The 18,925-nt window shown below is 35.5% G+C and overlaps 1 protein-coding gene across 9 annotated transcripts in view; it reads right to left on the bottom strand.

Annotated features, from left to right (window-relative positions):
• Window positions 1-18,925, bottom strand: part of AGTPBP1 (ATP/GTP binding carboxypeptidase 1) — a 213,354-nt gene that overhangs the window by 67,510 nt on the left and 126,919 nt on the right. For all 9 annotated transcript variants that reach the window (XR_012127773.1, XR_012127772.1, XM_073228728.1 and 6 more), the window contains 3 exons: window positions 3,437-3,520; window positions 2,235-2,321; window positions 2,002-2,150 (listed from right to left, as the gene is read on the bottom strand). Coding sequence is in view for 7 of the 9 variants with exons in the window: in XM_073228728.1 (XP_073084829.1) it covers window positions 2,002-2,150; window positions 2,235-2,321; window positions 3,437-3,520 (320 nt within the window). In the remaining 2 variants the exon portion in view is untranslated. The remainder of the gene's footprint in view (window positions 1-2,001; window positions 2,151-2,234; window positions 2,322-3,436; window positions 3,521-18,925) is intronic.

Below are 18,925 nucleotides of genomic sequence, written 5' to 3' on the forward strand. Positions count from 1 at the left end.
AATCTGACTAAATCTTTTATCTATATATGTAAAGTAATTATCTAGAGTATACAATTTCCTATTTTCCACATAAATAATGACAACTGGGAAACAACCTCTTCAACCCTTGAAAGCTTCAATTGTCAGAAATGCCCCTTCGAAGAGCATCATCATATTCATGCTTTCAACAACTTACAACATTATATAAAACAGATAAAATGGCATCTCATGCTATAGTTGTTAAAAGCTTTTCAATGTTTACAACAAATAATTGAGACTTTGGGGATTTTATAACTTGTCATACATAATATATTTATTTCTCCTCAATGTCCAACATAAGTGCAATTTTTATAGACCTCCCAAAATTCTTTTCTCTCACACAAAAATTACTATTATCAGAATGAATACTTGAGAATTGATGTTCTTCAATTTTAAATTACTAAGTTTATGCCATTATACTATCTTTCACTGATAATATTTGACTATAAAAAACATGATGCCTGACAACCCTTAGTTTTATATTTACTGAAGTACTAAATACAAAGCCTTATAATGAGGCTAGGAACTTTTTTGCTGGTACAACACCAGAGTTTTTAAAAATTGTCACAAGAGAAACAGTAGAGAAAACCAATGAAACAAAAAGCTGTTTTTTTAAAAAGGTCAGTGAAACTAACAAACCTCTACCAAGACTGACAAAAATAAAAAGAGAGAAATAACTATTACCAGGAATGATACAGAGGCTATCACTGCAGACCCCGCACACATTAAAAGGGTAGTAAGGGAGTACTAAAAACAACTCTATATACACACATGTGACAATTAAGAAGAAATGGATCAATTTCTAAAAACCACAAACTATTACAACCAGTCTACATGAAATAAATAAAACTACTAAAGAAACTGAATTTCTAATCTAAAAGACTACCAAAAAAGTAATATCCAGGACCAGGTGGTTTTACTGGAGAATTCTACCAAATGTTTAAGAATTAACAAATCTCTACAAGTTCAGAAATAAGAGGAAGGAAAACTTCTCTACTCATTTTGTAAGAACAGTATTACCATGATACCAAAACCTGATAGAACACAAAAAAAAAGGAAAACTGTAACTCAATATCTCTCCTGAACATAAGTATAAAAATTCTTAATAAAAAAAGTATACATAATGACCAAATGGGATTTATTTCACAGATAAAAAAAGCTGGTTCAATATTCAAAAAGCAATCAATGTAATAACTATATTAACAGGCTAAAAAAGAAAAACTGTATGATCAGATCAGTATTGATGTAGAAAAAGCATACAACAAAATTTAATATCCATTCATGATAAAAAATCTCAGCAAATGAGTAATAAAAGAGAACTTCCTCAACTAAATTAAAAAATTGACAGAAAACTACAGCTAACATCATTCTGAATGGAGAACTACAAAGTGGTGCAAGGCTTTGCCATGAAGAAAGTATTTTGTGTCTTAATTGTGGTGACAGTTACAGGAATCCACAAATCTAATGAAATGGCACAGGTCCATGTACCCACACTGTACCATGGTCAACTCCTGGCTTTGGTGCTACACCACAGTTATGTAAGATGTAATCACTGGAGGAAACGTGGTGAAGAGAACATGGGACATTTCTGCAATTTCTATAACATTTTAACTTTCTATGAATCTACTGAAAGTAAAAAGTTTAAGAAGACTGCTTTATGAAAAAATTCTCTTCTGGATGAGCTAAAGTTAAAAACTTGATTCAAGCAGCATATATAATAAATCTTTAATTTTATTCAACTTGAATGAAATCAACCATGATCTGTTATATTTTAAAGGGTTTGTCTATACAAAAGGTAACTCTTTTCACCAACAAATCAAAGCTTAGTTTATTTCAAATTTTGCATAATTAAACTGAATTTTGAGAACTAGAGAAAACAAAAGGACACTGAAACTTAAATGTTAATTCTTAAAACAAAAGAACTTCTGTCCCACATGTACAACGCCTGCATGCCCTCTAAATGGGGAAAGAAAAATGTCTTACCATAATTAAACTGACTGTTGGACTTTTCACAGTTAATGATGTTAAACCTGTAAGCAACTCCTGGTCGCATTCCACTGACCTCAAAGTAAAACCACTGATGATAATGATTGCTATTTATATCTGAGTTCAGAATAAGATCATATTCATTTCTGAAAATAGAAAATTAAGAAATCTGATGAAAATTAGGAAAATACCTGTGCATATACAAAATAAGACAATTTTAAATGACTTACTTTCTAATTTGAATTACTTTGCGCAAATTCCCAGATTCAAATTTGGAGTTAAACTTCAAAATATCTCCTTCTTCTGGAATGGTGTAACTAAAAATTTTAAAGTAAGCATAATAAATAACACTGGATTTAAACAGATGAATAAAAATTAAATAAATTCAAACAGGAACAGACTCTTGCTCTTCTGTAGCTTGCATTCTAAGTAAGGGAAACTAAGACTCAAAAATGCCTCACGATTATGTCCAAGTCATTTCACTAAGAAAGAACACTGGTGTGCCACACTCAGGGTTCCTGAGTTTCTGTTTTTACCACAACTGCCTGGTCTATCTGACACAGAATTATAAACACTGAAATAACCTAAAAGATTATGAATAAGGTACGTTTGCTTTTCATTTTTAAGAATATTATTTCAAATTCAGTCATTAGTTTTGATAGAGCTTTGACCTGTATCTCTATAATAAAAATATTTAAAAAGTGGTTTATTTCCTCCAATTAAGACCAGTAAGATGTGAAATGTCCCTAACATTTAGAATGTTTAGAGAAGGGGGAAACCCGCTGAGGGCTAGTTAAATTTATCATTTGAGGTAAATGACTAAATAACAGTCTCATTCATTTTTTGTAATTTTCATTTATTTACTTATATTTAAACCCTAAAATGTGATATCAGTGATAATCATAAATTATAAATGACAATAATACATCAAGAAATCACAATGAACAAACAAAGAACAAATGGCTCCCAAGGCAAGTAATTTAAAGGATGGAAGCAGATTATAAGCAGTAAAAGACAAGAGTGAGTAGTAGGGACTACAGAGAATTAGCAGGCATACATTCCTTCTAAAGAGGATAGTAATTTGTTATCTTAAAGTGAAGGCTTGATATGATGGGACAAAATTGCAACATTTTGTGTGAAATCTCCACTCTCTGAAATGGAGGTATTTGGGCTTTTTTTAAAACAGCATCAATTTGTAACCTTTACCTTATTAAATTCATAAATTCACCTAAGAACAAAAGCTTGTGATATATTCAGTGTAAGTAAATAAACATGATTTACTATTACATCATTGCTTTTTATCTTTTAGACAAAAATATAGTATGGGTAAATTAGGTTCAAGTTAACTGTATTTATCTTCTAAAAATAACACTGAAATTTTACAGTTAAAATTCACCTAGTAAAAGTAAAAAAAAAAAAAAAAAAGACTTACTTTGGGTTATCTAAGTCATATACCACTCGATCTATGATATCATTCTGATGTATAAGCCTCTCAATATCTTGGGCAATTTTTGTCCTGAAATCAAGAAAAAGAAGTTTAAGCAAAACTCATTATTATATGCCAGGGCATAACTTTTTCAAAATGAGTTTTGGATTAAAAAAAGTGTAAAATGATAAAATTTCTTAAAGTTAAAATGATCATCTTTCTATATATTTTGTATACCAAAACAATGATCAATACCTGAGACAAAAATCAATATTTTTTAAGTCTGAGTTCTAGAAAATAACCATGTAGAATAAAGCTTACAAGTCTAATAGTTTAAAGAAAGTTTAAATGGTTACTCCTTTTAACACAGAAATGGTGCAGATCCACTCACTAGCCCTTAAGCAAATATTTTTGTATACATAATAGCATTCTTAGAAGCAGTAAAGATCTGAAAAACCAGAGATTATTGAGTGTTTTTGTGGGCAAGACTGAAGTAAATAATCACTTCTTATGTGTATATATAGAAGGAGATTTTTAAAACTACCCTCACTAGAATTTAACTAAAATGCAATCAGCAACTGGCTTGCACATTCTGCAGAATCCTTCTCACTTCTGTGGCTAGAGAGGAAATGTGGACAGCAGGGAAGCAACTGTGTCAAGGAGCAGAGGGTGGTCCCTCCATCTCCAGGATTCTCTAGGCCTGATCTCCCCCTGATCAGTCCAACAAAATGGACACCAACTTGAAAATTCTTAAAATCCTTGCCACTGTCCTAGAAAACGGAGCCATTCATAAACCCCACAATCTTCCCTGTTGACATTTAAACCTGGGAACACAGCAATCACTGAAAGTGACAAAAAACTGCAGCTCAAACAGACCTAATTTTGCTTAAAAGTCCACCATGGGAAGGTACCTACTGGTGATAACACATAGCTTCCTTTCACAGTATTACTTAATCTTAGAGAGGAAGCTGATTACATAAACTAATAGGAACTGCAAGCTTGTTTGTTTCAGCTAAAGATTAGTAATGCAGATTGGAACTGTGGTTTATTGGCTTTCTGAGAGAACACAGTAAAAAGGTTTGCCAAAATGGCTATAAGAAAAGAATACCAGAATATACTAAACACTGCCAAGTTTCCTTAATTAGAGGCACATGTGAAACTAGTCTCCTGCACAAAGATACTCTCTTGTAATTAAAGAGAATTAACTCTCATATAGTATAGAAATATATCTAGCAACATCATAATGTAGTCTTAAATTCAAAATAAACCAGAAACATATTCTAATGAAGAATTAAAAATTACCAGAAAATACTAAAATATGATAGCTAAACGCTAAGAAAGTGCAACTCTGAAATTCTTAATCTAGTAGTTATACAGTTAATGAAAATTATTTTTAATTTTGATTCTACAACAAATAACATCACTGACAAAGGAGTCTATCAAAAAAATACAAGCTAGTATGAGACAATTACGATATAAATCCTTGATTTAGGTTCACTGTCATAACTTTCAAATGCTAGATTCTTTCTAAAGAAACAAACTTGTAAAAAGCTATTAATTATAATAAACAAATCCAAATTTTATGTTACCCACACCTTCAACAATAAGAGATGGCACTTACATATACTCAAATATACCATAAATAAATAAATAAAATGCTCAAGTATAAGTGAACGACTAAATACATTCATCATAATTTATTAAATAAGATTGATATACCACAAAAATGTAAAAGTTAATACTTAAAAGAAAGTTTGGGTTTTTTTTTTTAAAGAAAAACGTTATTAATAGATGGATTAACAGCTTGGTTGTACAGCAACACTCCATAATATGAAATGGTAAAAAAGCACAGACACCTATGGGTGGCAGGTGATGTAACCGAGTGAGCCTAACTGGATGGCACAGAGGGAAACTGGAGACCTGGGTTCTGTTTAAAAACAAACTGACTGTTAGATGAATGAATAAAGATGTGGTACATATACACAATGGAATATTATTCAGCCATAAGAGGAAACAAATCCTACCATTTGTAACAATATGGATGGAGCTAGAGGGTATTATGCTCAGTGAAATAAGCCAGGTGGAGAAAGACAAGTACTAAATGATTTCCCTCATTTGTGGAGTATAACAAAGCAAAACTGAAGGAAAAAAATAGCAGCAGACACACAGACACCAAGAAGGGACTAGCGGTTACCAAAGGGAAGGGAGTTGGGACATGGGTTGGGAGTGAAGGAGAAGGGGATTAAGGGGCATTATGATTAGCACACATAGTGTAGCGGGAACACGGGGAAAGCAGTATAGCACAAAGAACTAGTGACTCTATAGCATCTTACTATGCTGATGGACAGTGACTGCAATGGGGTCGGGGGGAGGGACTCAATAATATAGGTAAATGTAATAACCACAATGTTACTCATGTGAAACCTTTATAAGATTGTATACAAGATTAAAAAATTTTTTATAAGATTCAAGATGGCGGCATGAGAGGTGAGACAGAGAACTCCTCCCAAAACCACACATAATACGAAAATATAGTTAATACAACTAATTGTAAAAGAGCAACAGGAAAGAAGTCTGCCAGAATTTATAACCTGGAGAACAGAGCAGACCTTGCAAAACAGGATAACATACCAAAGCCATGATCCAGTGGGATCCAAGCCTTTCCCTGACCCCAGCTCACTGGCGGGAGGAAGAAAAACAGAGCGAGGAGGGGATGGAAGCCTAGGACTGCTGAACACCCAGCCCTGGAGATCTGCTTTGGGAGCACAAACCTACATTGCATGGTGCTCTGGAGATTAGAGGGGTTGGAAAGCTAAGACAGGCGGAATACTTGGAGGGACTGAGATTTTCCAGCTGTTTGTGGAGGACAGGGATTGACATGCGGCCGCTCTGGGACACAAGAAAGGCAGGCGGTCTGAGAGGCTTCCTAGCAGCAAGAGGGCTACTGAAGGGGCACGGTCTGCACAGAGCTTGCTGCTGGGGAGAAGGGATAGGTGGACAAGGTTCTCTGGGTGTGCTCTGCCCAGCAGGTTGGGAACTTTCAGGAGCTTCAGGCGCTCCATCCCCCTGGCTGGCTATTCAGCTCCAAAGCACCCCACTGTGATACACAGCCTGCTGTGCCTTCCTCCTGGCCTGCCAGCACCAGCTCACAAACCAGAGGTCCCTGCCCTGATGTCAGGCCAGCCAGAAGGAAGCCCTGCCTATGACAGCTACAGACACAAAGCACAGAGGCTTACACCTGTGTGCTTGGCCCATTGCTTCTGACAGTGGACAAAGGCAATGCAGTCAGGAAGCAGGAAACAGCTCTTGCCTCCGCCGAGGCCCAAGCGCCACTCAACTGCAACCGCCAACATCACTCCAGGGGCTGAGCAGCTCCAGAGACTAAAGCTTCTGGGCACTAGATGGTGCCACATACAAATATAAAATGTCAAAGGAACCTGGTTCAAACAAAAATCTCAGAAACGCCAGAAGAAGGGCCAAATGAAACTGAACTCACCAATCTTCCTGAGAGTTCAAAATCAAAATCATAAACATGCTCATGGAGGTACAGAAAAATATTCAAGAATTCAAGGATGAATTTAGAACAGAGATTTAATCACTAAAAATTCCATATCTGAAATGAAACATACAATGGAGGGATTTAAAAGCATATTAGGTGTAGCAGAAGAGATGGCAAATGAAATAGAAATTAGAGAAAAGGAATACAAAAAAGCTGAGGCACAGAGAGAAAAAAGGATCTCTAAGATGGAAAGAATATTGAGAGAACTGTGTGACCAATCCAAACAGAACAATATTTGCATTATAGGGGTACCAGAAGAAGAAGAGAGAGAAAAGGGGACAGAAAGTGTCTTTGAGGAGGTAATTGCTGAAAAGTTCCCCAGTCTGGGGACACAGAGAGTCAGTCTCTCAGGTCATGGAGGTGCACAGATCTCCCAATGCAAGGGACCCACAGAAGACAACATGAAGACATATAATAATTAAAATGGCAAAGATCAAGGATAAGGACAGACTTTAAAAGCAGATAGAGAGAGAAAAATGATCACATACAAAGGAAAACCCATCAGTCTATCATCAGACTTCTCAGCAGAAACCTTACAGGCAAGAAGGGAGTAGCATGATATATTTAATGCAATGAAGCAGAAGGGCCTTGAACCAAGAGTACTTTACTTGGAAAGATTATCACTTAAATTTGAAGGTAGGATTAAACAATTTTCAGATAAGCAATAGCTGAGAGAATTTACCTCCCACAAACCACCTCTAGACTCCATTTTGGAGGGACTGTTACAGATGGAAGTATTCCTAAGGCTAAATAGCTGTCACCAGGGGAAATAAAACCACAGCAAAGAAATAGAACAATTAATTACAAAACAGATGCAAAATCAAATCAACTACCCCCAAAGTCAATTAAGGGATAGACAAAGAGTACAGAATATGATACATAATATATAAAGAATGGAGGAGGAGGAAAAAAAAAGAACCTTTACATTGTGTTTATAATAGCATACTAAGTGAGTTAAATTAGACTGTTAGGTAGTAAGGGAATTACCATTGAACCTTTGGTAACCACGAATCTAAAGCTTGCACAATGGCCAATAACTACATACCTATCCATAATCACCATAAATGTAAGTGGTCTGAATGCACCAATCAAAAGACATAGAGTCACTGAATGGATAAAAAAAAAACAAGACCCGTCTATATGCTGCTTACAAGAGACTCACTTCAAACCCAAAGACATACACAGACTGAAAGTAAAGGGATGAAAAAAGATATTTCATGCAACTAATAGGGAGAAAAAAAGCAGGAGTTGCAATACTTGTATCAGACAAAATAGACTTCAAAACAAAGAAAGTAACAAGAGACAAAGAAGGATGTTACATAATGATAAAGGGGTCAGTCCAACAAGAGGATGTAACTATTATAAATATCTATGCACCCAACACAGGATCCCCTACATATGTGAAACAATACTAAGAGAATTAAAGGAGGAAATAGAATCCAATGCATTCATTTTAGGAGACTTCAACACACTACTCACTCCAAAGGACATCAACCACACAGAAAATAAGTAGGGAGACAGAGACACTGAACAACATATTAGGACAGATGGACCTAACAAACATCTACAGAACTCTATAGCCAAAAGCAGCAGAATATACATTCTTCTCAAGTGTACATGGAACATTTTCAAGAACAGATCATATACTAGGCCTCAAAAAGAACCTCAGTAAATTCAAAAAGATAGAAATTGTACCAACCAGCTTCTCAGACCACAAAGGTATGAAACTAGAAATAAATTACACAAAGAAAACAAAAAAGTCTACAGACACCTGGAGGCTTAACATGCTCCTAAATAATCAATGGATCAATGACCAAATAAAAACAGAGATCAAGTAATATATGGAGACAAAGGATAATAATTCAACAATGCAAAATCTGTGGGATGCAGCAAAGGCCATGCTAAGAGGGAAGTATATAGCAATGCAGGCTTACCTCAAGAAAGGAGAACAATCCCATATGAACAGTCTAACCTCACAATTAATGAAACTAGAAAAAGAAGAACAAATGAAGCCCAAAGTCAGTAGAAGAAGGGACATAATAAAGATTAGAAGAGAAATAAAATCAAGAAGAATAAAACAACAGGAAGAATCATTGAAAGCAGGAGCTGGTTCTTTGAGAAAATAAACAAAATAGATAAACCCCTAGCCAGACTTAGCAAGAAAAAAAGAGTCTGCACATATAAACAGAATCAGAAATGAGAAAGGAAAAATCACTACCAACACCACAGAATTAGTAGAGAATAATATGAAAAATTATATGCCAACAAACTGAATAACTTAGAAGAAATGGACAACTTTCTAGAAAAATACAACCTTCCAATGCTGACCCAGGAAGAAACAGAAAATCTGAATAGACCAATTACGATCAATGAAATTAAACTGGTAATCAAAAAACTACCTAAGAACAAAAAACTACCTAAGAACTCCTGGACCAGATGGTTGCACTGCTGAATTTTATCAAACATTTAGTGAAGACCTAATACCTATCCTGCTTAAGGTTTTCCAAAAAGTAGAAGAGGAGGGAATACTTCCAAACTAATTCCACAAGGCCAGGATCACTCTAATACCAAATATTGTACATCAATGATACCTTAATAAAAAAACACAAATGCAGAAGCCATAAAAGAAAACACTGAAAAATACAAATACTAAAAGCCAAAATCCCTACATTAAAAGATCTTATAAACAAAGTCAAAAGACAAAGCTCAAGTTGGAGGGAAGATTTTCAACACATATAACAAGAGTTAATATCCATAATGCGTAGTGTGTTCTGCAATTTTTTAAACATAATAGAACAATGTGCAAAAGTAATTAACAGACTTTCACAGAAAAAGATATACAAGTGGCTCTTCAACATATGAAAATACAGTTAATAGTCTTTATAACTAATACCATTTTTATTTTCTTAGATTGGCAATGATCAAAATATCAAAAAAAGTTTGATACTGCATTGTGTTGGCAGGAGCATAGGGGAAGTAGCATTGCTGTTTATTGCTGGGAGAATGTGAATTAGAACAATCTTCATGCAGGATAATTTGGATATATCTATAAAAATTATGAATATGCATAGTATTTGCTCCAGAAATTTCATTAGTAGAAATAGTATTATTCCTGTATGTGTGAAATTTCATATATTCAAGGATATTAATTGCAACATCACTTGTAATAGGAAAAAATTAGAAATATCCTAGATGTCCATCGAGGTGTTTCCATATGAACTAATATGGAATTATTTACTATTGTTAAGAGAAAATACCAAAGTACAAAGCAGTGTGTATGTCATTTGTTTAAAAAAAAAGAATATATTTAGATTCTTAAATATGCCTAGATTGTATCTGGTAATATACATAAAAATTTAAAACAGCAGCTGTCTCTAGGGAGAAGAGCTTGTTGGATGGGGAGCAAGTAAGTAGGAGACTTACTATTTAATGCTCATCATATATTCGTTTTTTGAATTGTGTACCATGTGCATGTGTTACCTACTTTAAAAAAATACTAAAATAATTTTTAAAAGATGGAATAGAACAAAAAAAAAACTGACTTGCCAAGTAGGAAATAGAGATTAAGGTTGTCACGCCAATTTTTCAAGAAATGTGAATTTATTTGTAGCATCTCCCATATTTTAAATGATGGCAATCGGTTAAAAAAAATACTCTGCAAAATGAAGCCAAAATCATATGGAAGCTGAATATGGCCTACAAGCTAAATGAGTTTCCAACCTGACACTGTATTGTAGGTGATGCAATTACCCATTTATATTAGACTACATCTAAATAATTGAGGGAAATATTTGTCCCACCCTCAGCCCTCACTAATAAAGAGGAAAAACAGTCCTTTATTCAGAGTTGTATTTATATTAAGCAGCACAACTGTCTAAAAGAGGATGTCAATCCTTCCTTCCTTTACTTCAGCTGCCTACTAAAATATATGACTCTCCAGTCAAAACAACAATAAATATTTTCCTGGTACCCTGAAGGACTATAACTTTAAAGTTACTGACATTCAATATTCATCAAAGACTTAGAAGAAAATAATTTATGCAAAAGCCATCTGAAAAATGTGCAGCCCATTCAGTCCAATAAATACTCAAAAATATACATGACATGTGGTCACCAGCAAAACTGTACTTTGTTAGATTTTAAACAATGCAGAGCAACATTATAAGAAACAATTTAGTACACCTCACTGCTATATTTACCCTAAAGATATTATGGGAAATGCTCCTTAGGTAAGTGTTCTCTGAGGATTCATAAAAGACATTCTTCTTTATAGACAGAATGAATTAACGACATACATCTGACCACTACATACAAACAATTAACAGCCCAGGTTCGTGGCCTAGACCCAGGGTCTGACTCTTCTTGGCTCTGACAATTACTAGCAGTATAACCTGGGATAAGTTACTCAAGACTCCTAAACTTCAGTACACTCTTCTGTAAATAGCAATTTCCTCATACAGCTTTTTCACCACTAAATGACATACTTTATATGCATAAATACACATCATACAAAGTGATTACTTACTTCTGTCTTACTCAAAAAAAACACTCAATAAATATCACCTGCTGCTCTTATTCCTAATACTTCTATTGTCTCCATTCCAGAAGTACTTAAGTTTCCCGTGAGCCATTCTAAATTTAGTATTAAAAAATTCAGGGTTTTGTTTTCCTTATTTTGCTTTTGCCACAATTCCTTCACCTACTTTTTAATTTTAAATTTCTGAATAGGTAATACATTGACATGGTAACAAATACCAAATATTACACAGAAATATAAAATGAGGAACCCATATTCTCTTTCTTTCAACACAACCCATATTTTCCATTCTGGTTTTTTTTGCTTTCCCTCTGTAAGCACATTTTTATTTAATAATAGTATCTTATATCTCTTTCCTTCGGGACATAGAGATCTTTTTGATTTTTTGTTATCACAGTAGTCATAGAATAGATATACCATCATTTATTTAACAAAATTTAGTTTCTGACTGATAAGCATTTGAGTTTGTTCCAATCTCAAAGCAATTCGAACATTCACTTCATAATAGATGTGGAAATTATGTGTGTGTGTATAAAATATATATCTCATAAATTTCATGATGTGGAATTAATATGTCAAAGGAATTTTGATAGACCCAGTCAGACTGCCCTCCACAAGAAGTAGTATCAGTTGATGATGCCACCATCAACCTGTTTCTCCATAATCTTGTTAATATAATAAGCTGTCAAATGTTTAAGATTTTAGCCAATTTGATATGTGGGAAATGATATCTCAGTCATTTTAATTTGCATTTCTCTTATTTTGAATGAATTGAACATAAGTCTGTTGTTAAGTCACTATTGATGTATTTTCCATTTTTTCTGATGAAAAGCATTTATGTAAAATACCTCAGGTACTTTTCAAAACAAACCAATATAAATTATGTTTTATTATAAAGTACATATTGTAAAATCCAGTTAGACAATTTTTCTAAAACATAAAGAAAAATAATGGAAAGAAAAGTCAAAATTCCAGTAGATATTACCACTGGAGGAATGGGCCACAGAATGACCTTTCTTCTTTGTACTTTCTCTTAAGTACTAATTTTATAGAATATGAAAACAGGAGAAATGTACCAAAAAGTGCTAAGCATTTTAAACTAAGAGATCAGTTTCAATTAATTTTTTAATCCAACTCAAAACAAAAATACAGATTCAAGTAATCATCAGTACGTGTTCACAATAAATATTTTTAAATGGGTGAACTATCCACACTGAGATATTAATCTTATCATGGAACTTTCCACATTCAAATGAAGTACAGATATTTTTAATGAAGCTTTACTCATTTACTGCACTTTCTGATAAAAAGGTAAGTGATTATATAAACGATAATCATAAAGTAGAAATTCAAAACCAAAAAGCATTTTCACTGAATATTTACAAGAGTCCAATGCTTCCTTTTTCTGAAAATGATAAAAGAGAAAATCCTCATTAAATTTGATATCAATTGCAATGTTACTACACTGAGGTAGGGACTGGGCTAAAAGTTGGCAAATACTTTAAATACGTTAATCATTTCCTCAAAAAATAAGTTGTAGAAGACTAGGCAAATAACACAAACAAACTAGAATCAACATCCTTAATGTATTTCCAAAGAAGCAGCATTTCTGACTGCATTGGAAATACCAATTACGTGGCCGATATTTGGTATGTTATCACAAATACAGACCATAAGGCCTCCAGACTACCTACCTACAGGCGTCAGCAAACCTTCCCAATAAAGGGCTAGACAATTAGTATTTTAGGCTTTGCAGGCTACATGATCTCTGTCACAATCATTCAATTCTGCCACTGTGGTGTAAAAACAGTCACAGGTAAGACATCAAGAAATAGGAATAGCTATGTTCCAGTAAAACTTCATTTAGGGACACAAATGCGAATTTCATATAGTCTTTCATCTGTCACAAAATATTATTTTTCTTTGGATTTTTTTTTTGGAATCATAAATCTACAATTACATGAAGGACATTATGTTTACTAGGCTTCCCCCTTCACCAAGTCCACCCCACAAACCCCTTCACAGTCACTGTCTATCAGCGTAGTAAGATGCTATAAAATAACTACTTGTCTTCTCTGTGTTGCACAGCCCTCCCCATGCCCCACACACACTATACATGCTAATCCTAATACCCCCTTTCTTTTTCACCACCCTTATCCCTCCCTTCCCACCCATCCTCCCCAGTCCCTTTCCTTTGGTAACTGTTAGTCCATTCTTGGGTTCTGTGATTCTGCTGCTGTTTTGTTCCTTCAGTTTTCCTTTGCTCTTATACTCCACATATAAGTGAAATCATTTGGTACTTGTCCTTCTCCACCTGGCTTATTTCACTGAGCATAATACCCTCTAGTTCCATCCATGTTGTTGCAAATTGTAGAATCTGTTTTTTTCTTATGGCTGAGCAATATTCCATTGAGTATATATACCACATCTTCTTTATCCATTCATCTACTGATGGACATTTAGGTTGCTTCCATATCTTGGCTATTGTAAATAGTGCAGGGATAAACATAGGGGTGCATACGTCTTTTTCAAACTTGAGTACTGAATTCTTAGGGTAAATTCCTAGAAGTGGAATTCCTGGGTCAAAGGTATTTCTATTTTGAGCATTTTGAGGAACCTTCATACTGCTTTCCACAATGGTTGAACTAATTTACATTCCCACCAGCACTGTAGGAGGATTCCCCTTTCTCCAAAACCTCGCCAACATTTGTTGTTGTTTATCTTTTGGATGGAAGCAATCCTTACTGGTGTGAGGTGATATCTCATGGTTTAAATTTGCATTTCTCTCATGACAAGCGATGTGGAACATCTTTTCATGTGTCTGTTGGCCATCTGAATTTATTCTTTGGAGAAGTGTCTTTTCAGCACCTCTGCCCATTTTTTAATTGGATTATTTGTTTTTTGTTTGTTGAGGTGCGTGAGCTCTTTATATATTTTGGATGTCAACCCTTTATCGGATCTGTCATTTATGAATATATTCTCCCACACTGTAGGATACCTTTTTGTTCTATTGATGGTGTCCTTTGCTGTACAGATGCTTTTCAGCTTGATATAGTCCCACTTGTTCATTTTTGCTTCTGTTTCCCTTGCCCGGGGAGATATGTTCATGAAGAAGTTGCTCATGTTTATGTCCAAGACATTTTTGCCTATGGTTTTTTCTAAGAGTTTTATGGTTTCATGACTTACATTCAGGTCTTTGACCCATTTTGAATTTACTTTTGTGTATGGGGTTAGACAGTGATCCAGTTTCATTCTCTTACATGTAGCTGTCCAGTTTTGCCAGCACCATCTGTTGAAGAGACTGTCATTTCGCCATTGTATGTCCATGGCTCCTTTATCAAATATTAGTTGACCATATATGTTTGGGTTAATGTCTGGGGTCTCTATTCTGTTCCACTGGTCTGCGGCTCTGTTCTTGTGCCAGTATCAAACTGTCTTGATTACTGTGGCTTTATAGTAGAGCTTGAAGTTGGGGAGTGAGATCCCCCCACTTTATTCTTCTTTCTCAGGATTGCTTTAGCTATTCGGGGTCTTTGGTGTATCCATATGAATTTTTGAACTATTTGTTCCAGTTCATTGAAGAATGCTACTGGTAATTTGATAGGGATTACATCGAATCTGTATATTGTTTTGGGCAGGATGGCCATTTTGACAATATTAATTCTTCCTAGCCAGGAGCATGGGATGAGTTTCCATTTGTTAGTGACCTCTTTAATATCTCTTAAGAGTGTCTTATAGTTTTCAGGGTATAGGTCTTTCACTTCCTTGGTTAGGTTTATTCCTAGGTATTTTATTCTTTTGGATGCTATTGTGAATGGAACTGTTTTCCTGATTTCTCTTTCTATTAGTTCATTGTTAGTGTATAGGAAAGCCACAGATTTCTGTGTGTTAATTTTGTATCCTGCAACTTTGCTGAATTCTGATATTAGTTCTAGTAGTTTTGGAGTGGGGTCTTTAGGGATTTTTATGTACAATATCATGTCATCTGCAAATAGTGACAGTTTAACTTCTTCTTTACCAATCTGGATTCCTTGTATTTCTTTGTTTTGTCTAATTGCCATGGCTAGGACCTCCAGTACTATGTTGAATAACAGTGGGGAGAGTGGGCATGCCTGTCTTGTTGCCAATCTCAGAGGAAAAGCTTTCAGCTTTTCACTGTTCAGTATGATGTTGGCTGTGGGTTTATCATATATAGCCTTTATTATGTTGAGGTATTTGCCCTCTATACCCATTTTACTGAGAGTTTTTATCATGAATGGATGTTGAATTTTGTCGAATGCTCTTTCAGCATCTATGGAGATGATCATGTGGTTTTTGTCTTTCTTTTTGTTGATGTGGTGGATGATGTTGATGGATTTTCGAATGTTGTACCATCCTTGCATACCTGGGATGAATCCCACTTGGTCATGGTGTATGATCCTTTTGATGTATTTTTGAATTCAGTTTGCTAATATTTTGTTGAGTATTTTTGCATCTATGTTCATCAGGGATATTGGTCTGTAGTTTTCTTTTTTGGTGGGGCCTTTGCCTAGTTTTGGTATTACGGTGATGTTGGCTTCAGAGAATGAGTTTGGGAGTATTCCCTCCTCTTCTATTTTTTGGAAAACTTTAAGGAGAATGGGTGTTATGTCTTCTCTGTATGTCTGATAAAATTCCACGGAAAATCCATCTGGCCCAGGGTTTTTGTTCTTGGGTAGTTTTTTTATTACTGCTTCAATTTCTTTGCTGGTAATTGGTTTGCTTAGATTTTGTGTTTCTTCCTTGGTCAGTCTTGGAAGGTTGTATTTTTCTAGGAAGTTATCCATTTCTCCTAGGTTTTCCAGCTTCTTAGCATATAGGTTTTCATAGTATTCTCTAATAATTCTTTGTATTTCTGTGGGGCCCGTCGTGATTTTTCCTTTCTCGTTTCTGATTCTGTTGATGTGTGTTGATTCTCTTTTTCTCTTAATAAGTCTGGCTAGAGGCTTATCTATTTCGTTTCTTCTCTTGAAGAACCAGCTCTTGGTTTCATTGATTTTTTTCTATTGTTTTGTTCTTCTCAATTTTATTTATTTCTTCTCTGATCTTTATTATGTCCCTCCTTCTGCTGACCTTAGGCCTCATTTGTTCTTTTTCCAATTTTGATAATTGTGACATTAGACTATTCATTTGGGATTGTTCTTCCTTCTTTAAATATGCCTGGATTGCTATATACTTTCCTCTTAAGACTGCTTTCACTGCGTCCCACAGTAGTTTGGGCTTTGTGTTCTTGTTGTCATTTGTTTCCATATATTGCTGGTTCTCCATTTTAATTTGGTCGTTGATCCACTGATTATTTAGGAGCATGTTCTTAAGCCTCCATGTGTTTGTGAGCCTTTTTGCTTTCTTTGTACAATTTATTTCTAGTTTTATGCCTTTGTGGTCTGAAAAGTTGGTTGGTAGGATTTCAATCTTTTTGAATTTACTGAGGCTCTTTTTGTGGCCTAGTATGTGGTCTATTCTGGAGAATGTTCCATGTGCACTTGAGAAGAATGTGTATGCTGTTGCTTTTGGATGTAGAGTTTTATAGATGTCTATTAGGTCCATGTGTTCTAGTGTGTTGTTCAGTGCCTCTGTGTCCTTACTTGTTTTCTGTCTGGTGGATCTGTCCTTTGGAGTGAGTGGTGTGTTGAAGTCTCCTAGAATGAATGCATTGCATTCTATTTCCTCCTTTAATTCTGTTAGTATTTGTTTCACATATGCTGGTGCTCCTGTATTGGGTGCATATATATTTATAATGGTTATATCCTCTTGTTGGACTTTTATTCTGTGCATGTCTTTGGGTTTGAGGTGAGTCTTATGTAAGCAGCATATAGACGGGTCTTGCTTTTTTATCCATTCTATTACTCTGTGTCTTTTGATTGGTGCATTCAGTCCATTTACATTTAGGGTGATCATTGAAAGATATGCACTGATTGCCATTGAAGACTTTAAGTTAGTGGTTACCAAAGGTTGAAGGTTAGCTTCTTTACTATCTTACTGTCTAATTTAACTCATTTATAAAGCTATTATAAACACTGTTTGATGATTCTTTATTTCTCTCCCTTCTTATTCCTCCTCCTCTTCCATTCTTCATATGTTGGGTGTTTTGTTCTGTGCTCTTTTTAGGAGTGCTCCCATCTAGAGCAGTCCTTCTAAGATACCCTGTAGAGGTTGTTTGTGGGAGGCAAATTCCCTCAACTTTTGCTTGTCTGGGAATTGTTTAATCCCTCCTTCATATATATACATGATAATCGTGCTGGATATAGTATTCTGGGTTCAATTCAAGGCCCTTCTGTTTCATTGCATTAAGTATATCATGCCATTCTCTTCTGGCCTGTAACGTTTCTGTTGAGAAGTCTGACGATAGCCTGATGGGTTTTCCTTTGTAGGTGACCTTTTTTTTCTCTCTGGCTGCCTTTAATACTCTGTCCTTGTCTTTGATCTTTGCCATGTTAATTATTATGTGTCTTGGTGTTGCCCTCCCTGGGTCACTTGTCATGGGAGTTCTATGTGCTTCTGTGGTCTGAGAGGCCATTTCCTCCCCCAGTTTGGGGAAGTTTTCAGCAATTATTTCTTCAAAGACACTTTCTATCCCTTTTTCTCTCTCTTCTTCTTCTGGTACTCCTATGATGCAAATATTGTTCCATTTCAATTGGTCACACAGTTCTCTTAATATTCTTTCATTCCTGTATATCCTTTTATCTCTCTCTGTGTCAGCTTCTCTGCATTCCTGTTCTCTGATTTCTAGTCCATTAATGGTCTCTTGCATCTCATCCACTCTGCTTTGAAGTCCTTCCAGAGATTGTTTTATTTCTGTATTCTCTCTCCTTAGTTCTTGTATATTTCTCTGCAAGTCCATCAATATGGTTATGACTTTTGCTTTGAATTCTTTTTCAGGAAGATTGGTTAAATCTATCTCCCCAGATTCCTTCTCAGGGGAGGATATGTAAGATGTCTGGGTTAGTCTGGTCTGGATCAAATTTTTTTTTGCCTTTTCATGTTGATAGATGCAGTGGTATGCTGTTGACTCATCTGTCAGCTTGGAGAACCAAGACCCTTTCCACTTGCGCCTGGCCTTTCTTTACTGGGAAAACAGTGACCCCTAACGGCTTGTGTTGGGCTGTTGCGCATAGACTGGGTCTCTGTTTCTTGCCCGGCCACTATGGAGGAAGCTCCCTTGCTGTGGGCATGGCCAGTCTCAGGCTGCTTCTCTGCTATTGCGGGGCCAAGCTGAAGTGGGAATGGGAGGGGGGCTGTTTATTGCCGTGAAGGGTCTCAGAGTTGCTGCCCAGAGGGTTAGTGCACCCGGAGTTCCCCGGGATTCCCAGCTGCTGGGCTAAGTGTCCTGGAATGATTCCGTCCAGCTGTGGGGTCCCTGTCCCTTTAAGACTTTCAAAAA

The sequence above is a fragment of the Manis javanica genome, chromosome 2, assembly GCF_040802235.1.
Source record: "Manis javanica isolate MJ-LG chromosome 2, MJ_LKY, whole genome shotgun sequence".
In the NCBI taxonomy this organism is placed as follows: domain Eukaryota; kingdom Metazoa; phylum Chordata; class Mammalia; order Pholidota; family Manidae; genus Manis; species Manis javanica.